This window comes from Xylona heveae (genome assembly GCF_001619985.1).
Source record: "Xylona heveae TC161 unplaced genomic scaffold L228scaffold_6, whole genome shotgun sequence".
Taxonomy (NCBI): Eukaryota; Fungi; Ascomycota; class Xylonomycetes; order Xylonales; family Xylonaceae; genus Xylona; species Xylona heveae.
The window spans coordinates 111967-131606 of NW_017264198.1; the positions used below are offsets into that span (position 1 = coordinate 111967).

Genomic DNA, 19640 nt, shown 5'->3' on the forward strand with positions numbered 1-19640 from the left:
ATTTCCGCCAGGTAATACATTGACATTTAAGTGCTTATGGTAGCGTCATATACAAAGCTGAGTTTAAAAACTCTGTGGCTCCCTGTCGAAGACTCGTAGCAAGAGCGAACTGTAATTCTTGCTGGCATTTCGACTCTGCCGAACCCTCAGATGCATATGCCTGAAACACCTTTGAGAGTTTCAAAGCACAGCTAGCCGCGCCCATCATTTCTGAGGTCAGGATGGCCTTTCCAACCATCGAGCGTAAGCATAATTTTGCCTGAAATGAGCCAATAGAAACTTCAGCATCAGGATTCTGGCCTTCCGACTCTGCTGTTGACATCAAACACTTGTTGAGCAAGGAGTAGTGGCTATCAAGTTGCTGGAGGATTGCAATGTAGAGGAGGACTTGACTGTGGTGGCAGCTGGACATGCAATTGGAAAATTGATTGCATGCTTGGACTGCTTCTTTGGCGACTCCCAGGGCATGATCAATTGCTTTAGCATCTAAGCTTCTTTGACATTGATCAAGTTTCTCAATATTTTGGAGGGCGAGCTTAAAGCATTTGCAGGGCTTTTTAACATGGTAGTAGTGGTCTGCTTGCGTGTTCGCTGCTCTACTTGGTCCATCGTACTCTTTCAAGAACTGATCCCATCCGAATTGATCATCTGGGAGCAGAGCAGGCGGCCAGAAATCGGTTGAAGTCTCGTCAAAGTCGCTCTGACCGGAAAGAGGAGTTTGAGATGTAGTGTTTAAAGCACCTAAAGACGTATCCATATTGGCACTCGTGTCAAATTTGAAATCCGTATATGCTGGCCTATAGTGTTCAAGGAATAGTCTGGAAGAGCAATTCAAAAGGAATAAGTTTAAGAGCAAAGTACATTCAAGACAATTGTTATATAGCAATATTGGCTCTAAATATCTCGCTGATCGAGGCGTATGTACATTCATTATCCATGTACATTTGTTGCAAGTGTTATTGAACACTACCTGCCTACCTAGGAAGGAAACTAAGGTAGATGTAGGAAGCTCTGCTGTACATCTCTAGCCTTGATTTATATCGTATCTGTTGAATTGTGCATTGGCTTAGTCTTCGCCGCTTGAATGCTGCATGTTACATTGCTTGTCTCCAATGATTGATTGCATACAGACAGAGCAAAATGACGCGTCCTCCACTAAATGGATGCGAATATTCTCAGCACAATCGGTAGCTGGTGCAGGGACCGGGGGTGGGGGAAGTGAAGAGTGGCAGAGGGGTAGTGGTGGCGACTTTATACCACGATAGACATGTCCAGGTATAGTTCTAGTTTACCTTATGTTACCTACCAACTTAAAGGTCAAATTCCCAGTAGAGTACAGGTAAACTCTAGCGAGCCGCGCCGGGAACATTGTTGCCTCGTCCTAACCCACTTAGGTAGGAAACCTCCCGAGATAGCAAGCCCACCGCCCCTTATCAGTACTCCATACCTACCTAATTCCAATACCATTCCAATCGGTAGCTCCGTCCCTGCCAAGAGCGGTGCTCCGAAAACAAGGCTTTAGCAACTCAACAATATGTCCAGAACAAAAGTATAGAGGACGTGGCCCCTAAATTGACGGCGATAAGGTAACTAAGTATCGCGGTCGGTGGGTCAAATATGCAAGGCAATGTATGTCGCCGACTTCCCGCTTTCGCTTTCGCTTTCGCTTTCGCTCTTGCTCTCGCTTTCAGTTTGTTTGCCCGAGGCAAAAGTCGGACAGGCTCCGAGAGATGCACTTGCCACTCCAAGTGCGGAGCGATTGCAAATCTCCGAAATTCAAGTGCCCGACGGCGTTTGCCCAGTGCTCAGAGTGTATCTCTATTCGACATTGCAACGTTTGGTGCTTGTTCATCGGAGCGGCTCATTGTTATGGGAAGCTTCCGAGCTGGCAGCTTGGTGATTTTCTCGTTCGGCATTCAAGCCTGAACTAAAACCCCCAATCAGAGCATGACTCCCATTCTCCAAGATATTTGCTCGTGCAATGTGAGTAGATTGCAATGGCCCTTTTAATCATTCAAGTTACCCGTAGCATTTCCAAATAGCTCAAAGTCTTACACAAGTGCTGATGTAGATAAATGGTAGCATCTTGCTATACCAAACGAGCTTTCTCCCGTGTGCCAGTGGACATATTTACAGAAGTCTAGATATGATCTAGGTCAACTGGCACAATGGCATGGCCATATCATCTGGCAGATCTCAGCCCAGATCAACTACATCAACGTCGAATACTATTAGATCGATATGGGATATATGCTCAGCTCTCGGTGCTAATACCAGTACTCGGCTATCAGCTATTCAGATTTGGTGGATGGGTATATTCAACAAGAAAAAAATTGCCGGTAGTTTACTCTACCATCCCAAATTCGTCAATAGAGAAGCCTTCGAGAAAGTTGACTTCTGAAGCAATTACAAGAAGATGGAAGTCTGTAGTGTGGTGTTTGAACGGCGAAGTTGCTCCGAATTTGGGATTCAGAAAACATTGGATAGCTGCTGCAGCGTGGACGTTGTGGTTGCTCTTTCTTTGCATTTGTGAGACAGGTCAAGGTATGTATAATGCAGCCGGGTTTTTTGGCTCCCGGTTTGACTACTTTTATGTTTGTATGTTCAGTCATACCAAAAACTAACTGCTCGACCAAAGACTACCTTCATGTTACAAAACGATTCGGAGTCGTAGCTTCATCACAGCTTCCTGTTCACTACATGCTTTCGATGAAGTCTCGCTATTCGCCTATTGCTTTCGCCTTCAATACTTCTCATGAGCAGCTCAATCCTTGGCATCGCTTCTCCGGGGGGATCATTTACTTCCTTCTTCTCTGCCATGCAACATGGTACATGAATTTCTTTATTCAAGCGAGAGTCTTGAGTCAGCGGCTCAGTTCGCTATCATCCATCACTGGAATTCTCGCGATAACCCTCTTGACCATCCTTGCAAGTACGAGCCTCCAAAGAGTACGACGATGGAGCTACCGAGCATTCTACAATTCCCACCTTGCCATTGGACTCTCAATATTACCCATCATCTTCTTTCATGCAAAATCTCTCCGCCTGTATGCAATTGAGGCCCTAGCGCTCTTTGTCGCCGATCGATTCTGCAGGAAATTGGACACCGTCACCGGCTTCGCTACCATTATGCACGTCCCTCACACCAAGCTTTTGAAGGTCAAAATTCCAATCCCTGCGTCAAAACTCTCCCGATTTCGAGCCATGCCTGGCCAGCATGTCTATTTGTCTATTCCACCCGAAAGCGCCGTTGCCGCAAAATCTTCGCCGTTCACCCACAGTCATCTCGCCAACCCATTCAGTGTTGCTGAGGTCTCTGAGACGGACATCACGTTGGTTCTTCGAGCCCGTGGCGGTCCAACGACCCATGCACTATGTAACCTGGCAAATCCTTTGATGGCCAAGTCTCCTATCAGTATTGAAGGGCCATACGGCAGCTCTCGACAGTTTGCAACTCTTTCAATGGAATTCGATAGAATACTTCTCGTGGCAGGTGGTATTGGCGGGACCTTTATCTTACCCATCTTCTATGCTTTACAAGACAACATCGATGCTGAAGACAAAGGAGCAGACCGGGTCACGTTTACGTGGTCAATGAAATCAGTGGCAGAGATTGGATGGTTAAATGATTTAGAAGAAGGCCAGCCGCTTGTACAAAACAAGAATGTCAAGATCCATTTGACACAAAACGATTCTTTGACAAGCTCATTCAATGATGCAGTTTCAGCAGCAGATGGCAGCATTGAAATGCAAATATTACATGACCTAGCAGAGGTGGAAAATGGGCGCCCTGACTTGAAGAAGCTTGTGGATGATATATTTAATTCTACAAGCCAGCAACAAGTTGCAGTTCTGTTCTGTGGACCACTAGAAATGGGACGGGAGCTACGTACATATATAGGCAGGTGGGTAGATGAAGGAAGGCATGTTTGGTGGCATGATGAGAGTTTCGAGTAGTTTGTAATAATTTTTTATCATACTCTATAACTTCTAGGTATGCCTTACTATGGGTTAGGCCTACTCCTGTCGATGAGATCAAACTGTAGCTTGACTACCGCCGAAGGTGCTCGGTGGTGGTTCGACCTCGGCTGTTGTTACCGGTGGAAAACTTCCCCGATCGGCCCATTACATAGCCCGTACGTAGCAGCTATCGCCCGCCTATTTCGTCACTCGCGCCTCTCGATCACAGCTCATAGAGGGGCTTTCCAACGTCCCCACATGGCCAACTTATTGTTCCGACAGAGAGTTCTCACGAGTCTTCCTCTACCTTACAGGCTCCCATCCTCAAGTGATCAATCTTCAATTGGCACGGAAACGAATTGCAGACACAATGGCCCCAAAGGTGTGTGCTGGACAATGCTAGTCGGACCTTTTACTGTACCCAAGCTTGATTGCTCCTATACTGACACATAGCGACCTGATTCAGAACCTTTCTTTTATTCTCGAAAAGGCCGGCCAAGTCAAATATGAAGACCGGCCTATTCCCAAGCTGTCATCGCCATACGATGTCTTGGTCAACGTAAAGCGCACTGGAATTTGCGGCAGTGATGTGCGCCATGCCCTCAGTTCTCTAATCTACTCTATCATTGCGAGCTGACCCTTCTTGTCGCAGGTTCACTACTGGGTTCATGGTGCCATTGGACCGTTCGTGGTCAAAGATCCCATGGTCTTGGGCCACGAATCGTCTGGTGTCATTGCCGAAGTTGGATCGGCCGTTACCACTTTGAAGCCTGGCGATCGCGTCGCCATGGAGCCCGGCGTGCCGTGCCGTCGATGCGTCCGATGCAAAGAAGGCGGTTACAATCTGTGTCCCGACATGAAGTTCGCCGCTACCCCGCCCTATGATGGCACGCTGGCGAAATATTACGTTCTTCCAGAGGATTTCTGCTACAAACTCGGCGACAATATGAGCCTGGAAGAAGGTGCAATGGTGGAGCCATTGAGTGTGGCCATCCATGTCTCGAGGCAGGGACAAATCAAGCCAGGGCAGTCTGTCGTCATTTTCGGTGCAGGCCCTATTGGTCTTCTCTGTTGCGGTGTTGCCAAGGCTTTGGGCGCGAAAAAGATTATCGCTGTTGATATCCAAGAACAGCGACTAGAGTTTGCCAAGAAGTATGCAGCAACTGGCAGCTACATCTCCGCCAAGGTACCCGCAACCGAAAACGCAGAGAATATCAAGAAGGAGTTCGACCTCGGTAACGGAGCAGATGTCGCGATTGACGCTTCTGGTGTCGAGCCATCTATCCAGACTGGCATCCACGTGCTCAGATCGGGTGGCACTTACGTGCAAGCGGGTAATGGAAAGCCCGATGTCGTCTTCCCCATCATGGCGATGAGTAACAAGGAGATCACCACCAAATCGAGCTTCCGGTATAGCACGGGAGATTACCAGCTCGCGGTGGACTTGCTCTCGTCTGGAAGACTGAGTGTCAAGGAACTGATCACCAACCAGTATCCTTTCCTTGAGGCCGAGAAGGCGTTCGAGGAGACCAAAGGAGGAAAGGGCGTCAAAATCATCATTGAGGGCCCTGAGGAGTAAAATGAAGATGGCTGTTTCGGATTTCTATTGACACGTGATTATTCTCGAGTATGTGTTTTTGGGTGTAGCCGGCGTGTTGTTCGCGAAAGTTGAGTAAAAGCAGAGATAACGGTGTTTGAGGGGTTGGCGATATCATTGATGACGACGACGATGATGATGATGATGATGAAAGAGAAATGACTCGAAATATAGAGCTTTATTTACTATGAATTGGAGATCTCGAGAAAAAGTAAAAGCGACGTCGAGAAATCAAGAGGCAGTCTATAGTATTGCCGCAGATTATGTTTATGATGCTTGATTTTATTTTATTGATAATTTATTCTTCTTTTGTTTATTCCAAGCCAAGCGATTGATGAATACAACCGGAAGCTTGAAAAATAACATGATCAGCAGATCTACAAGATACCCTGATAATTCCCTGCAGCTGAAACCCAACCGAACTTGTGCATCAGCCAAACGCATCAGCCATACACATGCTGCATGCTGCGCCTCAGTTTTTAGGCTGCCATAAGCCCGTCCAAGGATGATAAACTATCCGCAAATGGTAGCTTCCTCGCAACATGTCCCCGCACATCGATGCCCTTGGGGAAAGCAATACTGAACTCTCAAGAGCTCTCAGTGCTACTGGAGCTTCAACTATACAGCTTTGTACTTGATCTGCTTGAGATTGATTAACCATGAGGACTCACGATCCGACGCCGGAACGCTCAACTTCCAACTCTTCGACGAGCTCGAGAATGAGAAAGCTCATCTCAGGTAGCTTACGCCGGAGGAAAAGCAAAGCGGATCCATCGGCACGGCCCACGATTATTGCATTATGACGAGACCGCAGCTGACAGTTCTCCTTAGCCACCTCCTTCTCCCGATCAAAGGGACGAGACTGCGATTGTAGAATTGGACGCTTCGGCGGAAAGTGAACTAGGGGCTGAACTGCCAGCCAGACCACAAAGCGACGAAGCTTTGCACAATGCTCAAGAAGAACGAAAGAAAGACAACGCTCTTGAAAAATTAACGAATGAGGTTGAAAAGTATATACAAAGCCTTCATTTTCTGGGTGGAGTATATGTCAGCGGAGCTGCCCAATCGCAGGGCAATGCAATATCCAAAGAAATAATACTTCTTGGGGATAAGGCCTCGAGTTTGTGCATCAACTTCTTCGATCTTCATGATGCTTTTTCGCAACCACTGTGTCATGATCGACGAATCGCACTTGAAAAGGGGAAACGAGCAGTTCACCGCTTTCTTCAGGAAGAAAGCCAGCTCATACAGTTGCTATTTGCCCAATTACAAGGCATTTATCGCTCTCTCCGACCGGGAAATATATCCCGTGAAGAGGCCCAAGAAGCATTCAAAGACCTTCACTCCGCTAGAGCCACGGTAGAGGTCGGTTGGCCCATCTTTGCATTGTTCCATTTTTGTGTCCATTTTTTGTTAGAGACTTACGGGATATTAGACTCTAGATAACCCCTCCTATCGGGCCACAACATCTTTTAACTCGCTTTTAAGCACAATTGCGGTTGTGGAAACAATCCAGCAGCGCGTCAGTTTCATGCGCGCACGCCTCGGCCTTGCGGACGAAACACCCGAACGGAGTTCATCAACAAGTCGGCGACACCAGACTGAGAGCAAGCTTGGTCGGCTTGGAACAGAGGCAATAAATATTAGTGACACTGGAGATATTATCCTCGATTTTGGAACTTCGACCGATCCGCACCAGCGACTACAATTTCGAGTGTCATCTCAATTGCTTTCAGCGTCGTGTCCGCTTTTTGCATACGCTCTCAGCCGCGAAAAGCCACTTCACAAAAAACGTTCCGTGGCAGGTATTGATGATGTTATTCGATTTATGCCGTGGCTCGTAAACTGGGACCCAGAAATTGGAATTCATGTAGCACGAATACCATACGATGAATACAACCTTTTTGACGCCTTGACTATCCTCCTGCGAGCGGCACACATGCGCATGGACCTTGTTCCCAGAAAAGTGGAGTTCTGCCAATTCATTGAAATCTCGAGATTATGCCATAGGTATCGATTTTTTGCTCCGGTTGAGATAATTGTCGAATGTTACTGGCTTCCCCAATGGCGACCTTTTGCGCATCAGCCTGGGTATGACGCATTCCTCTACATAAGCTTTGTCTTTGGTATTGAGGATATATTCCTTGTGGCGTCCAGACGACTTATCCTATCACTTGATGGTCAAGGAAGACACGAGCTACTCGAAATGCTGCCCGATCTAGCTTCCAAACATTTTCTCAAAATACGAAAAACCCTCCTGTACCAAATTACTTCTAAATGCAAGTCCATAATGGATATCTACCTATCATCATCTCGTGAATCAGCTCTTGCAGAGCGGACCACGGGAAACGCGTCACAGAATATACCAGAACCAGTCTGTCCGAAACAATCCGTTCAATGCGACGCGACAAATCTAGGATGGCTCATGATGAAATTCGGTGAAATGGGTATCCTGCAAGCTATACTGGACCCCTTACAAACCTTACAATGGACTCAACAAATCAGTATAGATGGCCTTCTCAATAAACTTGCAACCATGGCCCGCCCTCCGGACGTACATGGTAAAAGTCGAGCGGGAAATGCTGCAACATCCTGTGACTGCTCTCTGCCCTTCAAACAGCTTGCGCAGGAGATGCGACAGGAAATCATGTCCCTGGATTTGAGCTTCCTGATTGAGCGGTTCGGCCGAGGCAAGTCTCTCAGCGCAGATATTCCACAGGAGGAAGTGAGTGCTCCAGATGCTCCAGGGTGGCCGAACCTGCAATCTCCATCCACAACAAGTACACCGTCCGCCAGCGTCTCCAATGTACGCGACTACGCAAACCCACACAGCCCCGACGAAGTTCCGCGAGAGAATACAAACCGAAGAAAACAGTGGCCAGACGAGACCAAAAACATACATGCACCTGGCCAGACGACACAGCCGGTTGCAAATACCCAACTACGCCATCATTCGGCATATACGGTCCAACACGCAGCACATAGAGATGCAGACGCAGATGATCCAGCATCAGATACAGACGCTACATCAGTCATCTCAACCGAAATCGAAATCCTGACTGACCGCGGTCGTGTCGCTAGCAGTCGCGGTTCTTCTAGCACCATTAGTCTGGAGACAATCACCTGCTCAGACACCGCTGTCGAGGAATCCGATGTCGATGCAAATGGTCCTTCTGCTTCTTCCGACGACGAAGACTTTTATCCGACCGGCCGTCGTCGGCGGAACAGGCATCAAGTGTCTTTTACCGATACTGACTTTGATGACGATACAAGAAACCAAGAAGCGGAAAAGTTTCTCTTCTGGGAATCGCAAGCGTCGAATGAAGTCATTCCCTTGTCGGATAAACATCTCATTCTAGCCTCTCATCAGCGCGCTCAGAACAGAACTTATCTCTCTGTGCCTTCGCCTCTCAATTCTCGTCGAAAAGATCATGATATTGGCGGTGAGGGCGGTGAGGGCGGCGAAAACGATATTGGCGAAGGACACAAAGGACACGAAGGCGACGAAGATGACGAAGATGACGAAGAACATGAAATTTACGAATTATGCGAAGAAGAAGGAGAAAGAGGAAACGGAGAAGGAGAAGTCAAGGGGCAAGAAACATCAAATAAGGCGTGTTTGGTGATGTAGGTGACAAGAAATGTCGTTGCAAGATGATCCTCTTTCAGACAGCAAGGAATTGATGTTGAGCTTTGCGTTGCTTTATCTTGATGATCTATGCTCTATCCTATACGTTCCATTTCCTTATAATTTGTACATTTAGCGTGTATAGACATGTGGGCGCCCTGGCTGTTGCATCTCTTCATTCAAATCTTCTTTCTTATACTGGCTTTTCTACTAGCTACTCAGGTCAGATACGGCAGGAATATATCACATTGGGGAGTTTAATTGTCACCAACGTTTCTTCCTTTCCAGTAATGCCATCGGCATTCGTGTACACGGTTTGCTATAACGACTTATAAATAAAAATGGGTCTGGAATTGTCTTCTCATTGAAAAAGTCAAGTCTGTTTAATGCAAATTCGAGAATAGCCAGAATGGCAGAATGACTAGTAATGCCTTATGGTTTAAATGAATGCAGTGCTGGAAGCCCAAGTAAAAGAGCCAGTCATGAAACAACACTTCAGACGCGATTCTTTAATGCGCTGTAATGTGTATGTGAGAAACAAACAAGCAGTAAGAAGCAAATGAGCGACTAAAGAGTGGTGGAAGCTTCCGACGCAAGCCAATATCGAATAACCGAATATGAGGGTGGAAGTCGTATCCAAGTTGCCAGACGGCTTTGGCACGCATGTCATTCTCTACCAAAGTTTTCTGTCTCACCAGCGCTTGGCGACAGAGTCCATCGGAGTTAGAGAAATTATGCCCCTGAAGAGCCCCCAACGACACTTTGTTCGGTAGAATTTGGGTAGAAGAATGCCGAGACCCTAGATTATAATCAGCAAGAGATGCACTTCTAGCTTGTTTGGCTCTGTGGAGAAAGGGGTCACTTACGCAATTATAACGTAGGCGGCGATCAGGAGAGCGCCTTCAAGGTAGTTGCTACGACCGTCCAGCACGAGGAAATTGACTATGAATGCCGAGACAAAAAGGGAGATAGTCTCAAAGAGGTTGAAATACAAGGACATGTCCTTTTGTAGGATCCAGCCTAGTAAAACGACCAGGGGTGTCACAAAGAGAGCTAGTTGCCCAAGTCAGACGTGGGATGCCAATGAGCTTTAGGTTGGACCACTTACCGATTTGAATGCTGCTTCCGACAGAGACCCCAATGGCAAGATCCATCTTGTTCTTGCTTGCCACAGTAACTGCTGTTACGTGCTCGGCAGCGTTACCAACGATGGGTAGAATGATGAGTCCAATGAATGCCTCGCTTATAGAGGAATCTTCTACAAAGTCTTGAATGCTATCCACCAGAAATTCGGCGCAAAGAGCCACAAGGGCAGTCGATACCAAGAGCAAGAGGATGGCAGCGGTACGGGACATGGTATGCTTCACTGGTCGATCCTCTGCGGACAGAGCCGTATCTGTGACAGGTAGACCAAATGGAAGACCTGGAGCAGGCAGGGCAGGCATACCCACCCCCTGGTTGAGCCTGTCAGGAAGGGAATTTGTACGTCGAAGCCCGAAAGCAGTCCTGGGATTTGAAGTCCCAGGCAACGCAGAGCCAGATGGGTCCGCCGAGGCAAATGCATTATTTGACACCAGCCTTGGCATCCCTGGGCGGCCAGACATGGTTCGCATGTTAAAGGCCAGCCTTGGCGATGCACCAGTGGTGGCAGGAAGAGGCCCGATAAACGCCGGAGTGGGCTGAGTTGCCTCTGAGACAACACGGCTTACCAAAGTCTTCTTTTCCGCAGGCGGTTCGGCTTTCTCTGTGGGTTCTTCACGCGCCTCTCTTTTCTTGATCTTCTTCTCCTTTCGAGCCCGTTTCCTCTGGTGATCTTGAGACTTTGTTTCCTGCTTTTCCTTTTCAAAATCTCGAAAGTTGATAGTACCATTTCGCTGACGGCGACCGTCATTTTCCCCGTCAGTGTCTGCTTCATCCCCACTGGCGATAGCACCAAGTTGATGGGAATGCTGATGATGTTGATTGGTAGTAGATAATCGGCGATCAGATCGAGCTTCGGCTGTCGTCGATTCAGGACTATCAAAAACATTCGCAATCGTGCCAGCAGAAGGGGTCCTCGCCGTCGACGGCATCGAATGAGCGTCTTTGGAGCTTGTACTAGACTTGCGTCGACGTCTACCTCGCAAGGCTCTTCGTATTCGCTTTGCAGTCGTATTTGAAGCACGGGATTCATCAGAGTCGCTTCCGTCTGAAGAATCCGATGAGGATGAGGAAGATCCCATAATATCCGCAAGGACTCCCGGATGCGACTCTTCATCAATGACATGTTGCGGTGTTCCGGCGTACATGTACGCGTGCGATTTCAACTGAAAAAGCAGGTACAAAACGTAGACGAGAAGCAGAACCTAATTGGGCGTTAGCTATTTGGCTCGGCCCTTAGGGGGTAGAGTGGACGCACGACGCTGGTTCCTCTGCTCACTTGAAGAACCGTATGGTCCGCGAGATCGGCATCGTCAAATGACGCGTGGAAAGCGGTCTGAGCCCAGAAAAGTCAGTACGTTTCAACATTAGTAGAGAACAATGGTTTGACACGTACAGGCAAAAGCAGGCTCATGACGCTCAGACTAAGGAGACAAGCGCTCATCTGTGTGACAGTGCTGTTGTATATCTGTAGTGCGGGCGAGCAATGAGCAAAGATTCCTCCAGGTCTGACCCTATTGTATATCTCACCTGTTCCCGAAAACGGAGGCCTCCAAATAGGAAGCACATTCCGAGAATGAGCAGAAGGTTTGCCAGTATAGAGCCTAGCAGGGACGCTTGTACAATACGGATTTCATTCTGGAAAGATATTTTAGCTTCTGAGCCGTCACATATATGGGCGTCTCTAGACCAACCTTCACTAGAGCAATACTGCATTCGAAGAAAGGAAAAACAGTCAGCTTTCTGGCAGAATATATCAAGCAGTACATATAATCTAGATACTTCGGTATATCGCAGACTCCATCTGACGACATGAATTTGGGTCTCAGAGGGGCAAATACGTACATGCTATTTTATTGAAGTTAGTAAGAATAAATGAGCATCAATATTGCGACAACGGGTAACTCACAAGATGATCAACTCCACTGCATTTCCAAAGGTCACGTTTAGAAGTGCTCCAACTGTGTCGCCCATCCGGCTAGCGACACTTTCAGTGGCATGTGCAAGCATGCCGGCCAATGGAATGATGGCAACGGCATTCATTGCGAAAATCACCTTCGGACTCATATTGGGAATGAAATGAACGGCTATGCCAACTGGGACAAAGACTAGGAGAACATTGACCCAGCTCGATAAGAGGACTTCTTTTGAAGCTTGAACAAAGCGTATAAGTACATTTGGCTTTTCTGGTTCAGATTCTATGGAGGAAGTGACTCCTCCATCCTCGCCGGCGGGAGGCGGTGCCGGAGGTGGAAGAGTGCTCGAAGTTCCGTCCGCGACATTGTTGACAGTCGAACTCTCGTTTCCCTTGTAATGATCTTTGTGCCCATTATGGTGGGAATGTGCTGTTGTGCCGTCATGATCAGGAGTAGGCAAGGTAGGGTTGCTCACGGGCAACGTGGGAAGGGGAAGGTTGGAAGAATTGCTCGTCGAGGCATGAGCTTTGGATGGAGCCCAGGATCGAAGTCGGTCTAGAAGGCTCGGACTATCAGAGGAATCGTTCATGGATATCGATCAAAAAGGCCAGTGGGCACGAAGTGAGAGAGATGGAACGCTCCCTATGGAAGGGAAGAAGTGGTTATTGATGTAGGGGGGCGAGATGATAAGTACCCAAGTACGGGAGACCTTACGCCAAGACAGCCGTAACTGGGCGCTAACCCGAAGGGGGCAGGTTGGTGATGTGGAGAATGAAGTCAAATCCGACTTACACATCTAGATTGGCGGTGCAGACGATTTATGACGCAGCGGTTGTAGTTGGCCCAGTCAGAATGCTCAGATGAATTGTCACTCTTTTCATGATCTATTCCCGTCGATCAATCCGTCAGGCAATAGTGAATCTTTCAAAGCGTAAGACCTTCGCTTTGTGGCATCTCTCGGAGGTAGTAGGAGGAGGTCGGCGTATCAAGCAAGAGGTCCGAGGGAATGCCACAGCTGCCAAAGGATTCAATCGCTCTCAAAAATCGAACGGGCAACTACCTGCGTTACTCTCATCCTTCTATAAAGAGAAGCATCAAATGGATTGGCCGAGAGCAGGAGCGAAGCTCCGAAAAGCCGAAGTTTAGTGTTAACTACCTACCTACAGTAGTCATTGTTGCCTTGTCGCTACGGCTTATCATCACACAGCGCGTTCGAGATGCAACAGCGATCCGGATGATCCCCCGTCCTTGCCATCTTTGGCTAGCGCCATTTCATGACGTGGCTGTGCCATGGCAATCACAGCCACTTGTTGACACGATGACATGTCAACACGTCACAGAGAGTTGGTTAATGAGAATATTAACCTTCTTCTAGTATTTACCACACTTCAATTGCAGTAGTTACATTACTGAAATAGTTTATATATTTTTAGAAATTACTCAATAATTAAATTGTATGAAAGGAATTATATAGTAAAGTGATACGGATTTGCAACACGCAGTACGGGGAATAACGATACGATATACAAGGATCAATGCCCCCTACCTTATGCATTTCAAACTTGTTCATAAAATAAAAGGAGATTCTAGAGATAGAAACAACAAAGATCAAATTGAGTACAGATGCACTTTGAGTAAATAAGAGGAGCTAGACTTGCCCTCTGAAATGCGAATATTCCGTACATCATCAATTTACCATGGAAAACCGTGTAAATTGTGGCCTGTGTCTCCTCCTACAACGAAGCCGGAAATGGAGAAAACATCCACTAAAAGGATAACTTAGTCAGAAGTCCTAGATTTCATATTCGTCGCGGGATTGTAATGAAAATAGTGTTACAAATGCAAGTTTGAAATCCATACCTATAAGAAAGGGACGTATAGTAATTGCCGAGAAGGCGCCTGGGTTTGGTGGCCGATCTGTTGATCTGGCGTGGGCCGGGTCCCTTGAAAATGTCACCGCTAAGCTTTTTGATCACCACCAGTGTTACCAAATAAGGAATTAGATAAATGATTGCTTGGCACGATTGCGCAGATCAAAGCACCCCTACTTCTGCAGGATTCAGATTAACATTGGCTTTACTCGAAGATTTGCCTTTAAATTTTCGTACACTAGTTTGAAGGAGACTTTAACTTTCAAATATGTTTTCTTCTCTTGGCATCGCTGCATGCAGTTGTCAGTGGAAGAGAGTGGCGGGAAGATAAATGTCTGTAATGACTTGAAAAGGAATTAAATCTATAGAGAGTATCAAATCTAAAAGGCTAAAGAAAATATTTACAATCCTATGCAGTCACCGGTTTCAAAATTCGCTTTAATTTGCAAGCGGCACCGATGCCATCTTTCAACCCCTACAAGCTTAAAAGATTGCCAGTCCCATTGCATTGGCATCAAGGCCAGGCACGGCATAGTTTTGAATCTGCTTGGCACTTCCCGGACCACCGCTAATGTCAAAGACGGCGATACTGCTCGGTGTTGTGCCATTTCCGGCACTGAGCGCCCAGATCTTGGGTCCGAGGGTCAAGAAATCAGTCATTCCCGGGTTCCAGTTTGGCGCAACGTATTCGGAGACGATGGCTCCCGTGGTCAGATTCGTCTCGACGAGACGGTTGACCAAGGCGTCGGTGATGAAGCCGGTGCCAGTAAAGGTCGAGACTTGGGCCCAGCAGGAGGCAGCTTGACCGGTCACATTTGTCTTGGCCAAGGGAGCGGCATCCAAGTGGTCTAGGTCGAGGACGACGGAACCGAAATCAGCTTGGGTGGAGAGGATGAGGTTCTTAGTTCCAGGAATGACGGCGGATCCGAATTCAGCACCGAGACCAGGAGGCTTGTGTTCCTTTCCGGTCACGGAAATGCGACCATCGGTGACAGGATAGGTTGTGACGAAACCGGTGTGGTTTGCGTTGCCGTTGCCCTTGGCGGTGAGAACGAGCAAAGACTCATCTGCATTGAAGAGCAGGTCGCCAACGGTATTCAGAGGACCCGTTGGAGGGTTCGTCTGGCCAAGCTCGAGCGGACGAAGCGCGTCGAATTCCCCAAGGCCAAAGTAGTCGTCGAAGCTGGCGCAGGAAACACCGGCGGTCACTCCAGTGTTGGCCACGCAGACCTTCTTGTTGGTCAAGGATGCGGCAATCGAGGTGGGGAAATCGCCGTTTGAGCTTTGCTTGCCAAGCGGCAAGAGCTCCGTGGGGTTCTTGGGATTGATGGCAAACATGGAGACCGTGCCTGAGCCTGCATTGACGTTGAAAAGGAACTAGAGGGAAAGAAGGTTAGTTGTTTTGATGGTTCCATACTTGGACGCCCAAGTTACAAGCACTTACGTTTCCAACAACTCGGACACTATCTTGCACAGAAAGAGCATCTGGAACATTGGGAGCGCCGGTCATGGGATTGACCAAGTTGCCACCACTGCCTCCGGTGCTGGTGTAAACTGCGCCTGACAGGGTGCCATCGTGGGCAATGGGAATTGCAACGATTGAATTGTTTGCCTTGTTGGTCATGAGGTAAAGGACCTTTTGTTCCTCCCCGAAACCAACGCTAGGGGAGGCGCTCGCCGGCCAGGCACCCACACTCGGTTTCTCAATCGCGCGCGACTGAGCAAACCCAGCGAAAAGCAAAGTTGCGGAGAAAAATTTGAAGAGATTGCTTGATTGGACCATCTTGAATGCGGAAAAAGAAAGATAAAAAAGAATGAAGTCTAAGAACGTTTGCTAATATTCAAAGAACAGCAAATAATGAGAGATGAGATGCTGATGGGAAAACAGGATCATTGCATACATCGACCCTGTATTTATACATGAATTCTTCGTAGCTCTGGAGAATTTGAGATAAGAGACATTGCCGTCAGTCGATTCATTGCACGCCACAAAGTGTTAATTTCCATATTAGCAGGTCTAATTTGACTCTAAAAGATTTGAAATAAAAAAAATCAGCTCAATTGACGGCGGTAGGAATTTGGAATTCATGGTTTTATTTAGAGACCCTTTTTCCAGCCTGCTGATTGGGTGTGTACTGCCCGTCATGGAATCGCGTGCTGTATTTGTTGGTCTGGGAGTTATTTGTCAATTAGGGTGGCCCACAGGGGTTCATCAAAGGACTACTCGTAGTTAGCGCGAGTTTGCTGATTAGGCTGTTCATATAATGATCGTGAGCTTCGCCGAAGTTTCCTGGGTTGTCGCCGAATGTTGACTGATCCACGAACGTGGAGATTCATCAGCGACGCCGTTTAGATAAGCAAGATGAGCCCATGCGGTTAAGATGGGGACACGGAACCTCAATAACCGAGCCTCGGGAGTTATTCCGTTCATGTTCCGCGGTTCGTACAAAGACACTCTGAGTGCAATCGGAGAGGGGAAATGCCAGATCGGATGAATACCTGTCATGATGAATTTACCAGTTTCATTCTTTGACCTGTGACCGTGCAAGGAGAATTTTATGGGCATGAAGTGGGACAATGGCTGGCATCATCGTCATCATTATTGGGTCCCGTACCAAGCAATTTACCGAGTCAGGTACCTGTAAGGGGCGGAGAGCCAGGTGCCCGGCCCGGTAATTAGTTGGACATTTGTTTACTCATCCATAGAAAATATAATACTTTTGTACCATGCTTAACGAATAAGCAATTGTTGGTCTACACCTTTTTGAGCCAACAGTAACACGGCTGTTTCACGTATACATGATCTCTAAGCAAGCAAACGTTGACAAATGAAGATCTGCTGGGTTAGAGTAATCATTCTTTTAAACACTGAACAAGACGTTTCTCATCATGGCTTTGATTCTTCCGGTGGCTCGAATATATAAAACTCGTCTTCTCCTCGCCCCATTGTGCCTTCTCTAGACCAGTTAAATCACTCTCAATTCAGACAACAGCATTTCGGACCATAGAATAGCACGAAATAACGTTCCAATTTCTCCATTGTTCGTGGACCTCGCTTAGAACATCAAAATACAAAAATTCTACAACACTCTACAACAGGCGCAAATTATACAAAATGTCCGGAGCAGCAGCACCACTTTTCTCGCCCCTCAAGGTGGGACGGATGAACCTCAAGCAACGAGTAGTCCTTGCCCCACTGACTCGGTTCCGCGCGGATGAGAATCACACCCACACCGACCTGGCCGTCAAATACTACGATCAACGCTCTTCCACACCCGGCACTCTTCTCATCACGGAAGCAACCTTTATCGCCGCAAGAGCTGGTTTGTACAAACAAGCACCTGGAATCTGGAGCAAGGAACAGATTGCGGCCTGGAGAAAGGTTACCGATAAAGTTCACGCCAATGGTTCTTACATCTACGTGCAACTATGGGCTCTCGGCCGAGTTGCCGACCCCCAACTTCTCAAGGACACTACTGGCGCAGACGTGGTCTCTGCTTCTGATATCCCTGTCGCGGAAGGTGCGACTAAGCCTCGACCCTTGACCGTGGAGGAAATCAAGGAGTTCATCTCTGCCTACGAAGCCGCAGCTCGCAATGCGCTCGAGGCCGGCTTTGACGGCGTCGAACTCCACGCCGCTAATGGCTACCTGCCGGATCAATTTCTCCAAGACCTTTCCAACAACCGCACCGATGCCTATGGCGGAAGCATCGAGAACCGCGCTCGCTTTATTCTTGAGGTCATTGAGAAGCTGGTCTCTGTCGTGGGCCAGGATCGCGTCGGAATCCGTCTTTCGCCTTGGTCCATTTACCAGAACATGGGCATGAAGGACCCGGTTCCACAGTTTAGCTATGTCGTCGAGCAACTTGCCCAGAAACACCCCCATCTCGCCTATATCCATGCTGTCGAAAGCAGAGTCGATGGAAGTGATGACACTGCCAAACTCAGAGCTCACGCGCAACTTGACTTTATCCGTAAAATATGGGGAGATGACAAGGTCCTGATGCGTGCCGGTGGATATGATCGCGACTCTGCTCTCAAGATCACTGAGGCCGAGCCCAATACGCTGGTCGCAGTGGGACGGTACTTTACTTCCAACCCGGATCTGCCCCGACGATGGAAGCAGAATGTTGCGCTGGAGCCGTACAACCGCGCGGTATTCTATGCCCAAGGCCAGGCAGAAGGATACGCGGATTACAAGATGGTTACCGAAGTCGAAGCTTGATCGATGACACTTTTTCCTTTTGATATAGACTTAGATTATGTTGTTAGCTTTTACGAGTAGCGATTTTTGTGTTTCGTGTCCACTGCTTTTATATAGAGCTAGTATGTATTGAACAATTTGAGGATGATGAGATCTAAAGTATAACTACTATAATAGACACTTAATAACCCACATCCGTGGCGATCTCCCTTTACTTGTGCACAACCTAGACCCTTGCTCAATAGTCCATATTAATACAGACCCTGACAAGAGGTGCCAGGGACTAAAGATTCGAATGACATCCGTTACCCAACCAAGGGACGGCCCGATTATGTGATCCAATACCTTTTCTGCAGCATTCATGCCTTTGTTGGGAGACACGTGCGGTATGTGAAGCTAAGTCCTCTGTACTTGTTGGATCCTCGGCTCGGCAATCTTGATTGGAATCTCCTTGCCTACACGAGACCCATGATCGTTGTCTATCCAGAAGATTTCCGCTCAGAATAGTATGAAGATATATATGGTGACTTTTACAAACTTATCAAACATTACGTAAAGGAACTGGGTAAACAATTGTCCCGAAAGTTATTCAAAGCGGAGCGACCGGAGAGGCGGTTCGGTTCGCCTTTTCAGGAGAGAAAACTGCCGAAGCATAGAGTGATTGGAACGCTGTTTCGGCAAAAGACTGCTTAGGTTTGCATAACCTTACATAAACCTTGCATGAGCTTGCATGAATATATTATTTATGCACCATCCTAAAGGCACCGAGGCAACCAGACACGCGGCAGCTGCGAGAGAAACGGGTCTCGTGTCTCAGCCCGTGCATTATCAAGTCTGGTTGGTAATATAGCTTTACGGAGTAGCTCAAGTTACGGAGTTTACGGATTGTCTTGAAGACCTCTCAGATCTCCTGTTCCTTCCAAGACCTTCTGACCAATGCTCATTGAGAATTCGGTGGAAATCAAGGCATGGGTAAAGGGGAAAATATGAGCTGTTTGCTTGGAACAAGAGAGCTAACGTAGAGGAAAGCAGAGAGTGAGAGCACGGACACTTGCAGCACGAGCAGCAGCTCGAGCGCGAGAGCGGGCCTTTTAGACGGTTCAGATGATCGCTTGATTCATCATGTCAGCACCGGCCCGACACCATTTTTGAGCTTGGGCCTTGCTCCACACGCGCGATTCCGTCGGACCACTGATCAACTCGCAAACTTTGCTCAATTTCTTGATTTTCCCTCCATGTGTCTCAAACGTGCTCGAAATTTTGGCCAGTCTACGATTGAAACATTAGGAGTTGTGAGCTGAGAAGCAAAGACGATGGTGAAAGC

At 47.7% G+C, this 19640-nt stretch overlaps 7 protein-coding genes across 7 annotated transcripts; 4 read left to right on the forward strand and 3 right to left on the reverse strand.

Moving 5' to 3' along the window:
* Window positions 1-4: 4 nt before the first annotated feature.
* L228DRAFT_261231 (hypothetical protein) lies at window positions 5-1022 on the reverse strand (the record flags this gene model as incomplete). Its single annotated transcript, XM_018334313.1, has 2 exons — window positions 5-797; window positions 979-1022. The coding sequence occupies 2 exons, from the start codon at window positions 1020-1022 to the stop codon at window positions 35-37; spliced, it is 807 nt and encodes a 268-aa protein (XP_018187542.1). The 3' UTR covers window positions 5-34.
* Window positions 1023-1754: 732 nt separating this feature from the next.
* L228DRAFT_283189 (hypothetical protein) lies at window positions 1755-3905 on the forward strand (the record flags this gene model as incomplete). Its single annotated transcript, XM_018336090.1, has 3 exons — window positions 1755-1983; window positions 2072-2544; window positions 2639-3905. Coding segments are annotated over exons 2-3 (1641 nt in total), but the record flags the coding sequence as incomplete, so codon positions are not given.
* Window positions 3906-4205: 300 nt separating this feature from the next.
* Window positions 4206-5810, forward strand: L228DRAFT_247598 (putative D-xylulose reductase A). The gene is made up of 3 exons (XM_018332676.1): window positions 4206-4342; window positions 4427-4549; window positions 4613-5810. Exons 1-3 carry the CDS (start codon window positions 4331-4333, stop codon window positions 5537-5539), a joined length of 1062 nt encoding a protein of 353 aa, XP_018187544.1. The 5' UTR covers window positions 4206-4330; the 3' UTR covers window positions 5540-5810.
* Window positions 5811-6067: 257 nt separating this feature from the next.
* Window positions 6068-9459, forward strand: L228DRAFT_247599 (hypothetical protein). Its single transcript, XM_018332677.1, has 3 exons — window positions 6068-6333; window positions 6389-6922; window positions 6993-9459. The coding sequence occupies exons 1-3, from the start codon at window positions 6217-6219 to the stop codon at window positions 9186-9188; spliced, it is 2847 nt and encodes a 948-aa protein (XP_018187545.1). The 5' UTR covers window positions 6068-6216; the 3' UTR covers window positions 9189-9459.
* A 35-nt stretch (window positions 9460-9494) lies between these two features.
* L228DRAFT_247601 (hypothetical protein) lies at window positions 9495-12966 on the reverse strand. Its single transcript, XM_018332678.1, has 9 exons — window positions 12235-12966; window positions 12201-12203; window positions 12020-12035; window positions 11856-11963; window positions 11722-11793; window positions 11584-11661; window positions 10294-11530; window positions 10052-10238; window positions 9495-9984 (listed from the first exon to the last, which is right to left on the reverse strand). The coding sequence occupies exons 1-9, from the start codon at window positions 12828-12830 to the stop codon at window positions 9918-9920; spliced, it is 2364 nt and encodes a 787-aa protein (XP_018187546.1). The 5' UTR covers window positions 12831-12966; the 3' UTR covers window positions 9495-9917.
* Window positions 12967-14595: 1629 nt separating this feature from the next.
* L228DRAFT_268497 (hypothetical protein) lies at window positions 14596-15895 on the reverse strand (the record flags this gene model as incomplete). Its single annotated transcript, XM_018335142.1, has 2 exons — window positions 14596-15489; window positions 15557-15895. The coding sequence occupies 2 exons, from the start codon at window positions 15893-15895 to the stop codon at window positions 14596-14598; spliced, it is 1233 nt and encodes a 410-aa protein (XP_018187547.1).
* Window positions 15896-16871: 976 nt separating this feature from the next.
* Window positions 16872-18505, forward strand: L228DRAFT_247604 (NADH:flavin oxidoreductase/NADH oxidase). The gene has a single exon (XM_018332679.1). It carries the CDS (start codon window positions 17228-17230, stop codon window positions 18335-18337), a length of 1110 nt encoding a protein of 369 aa, XP_018187548.1. The 5' UTR covers window positions 16872-17227; the 3' UTR covers window positions 18338-18505.
* The last annotated feature ends 1135 nt before the right edge of the window (window positions 18506-19640 follow it).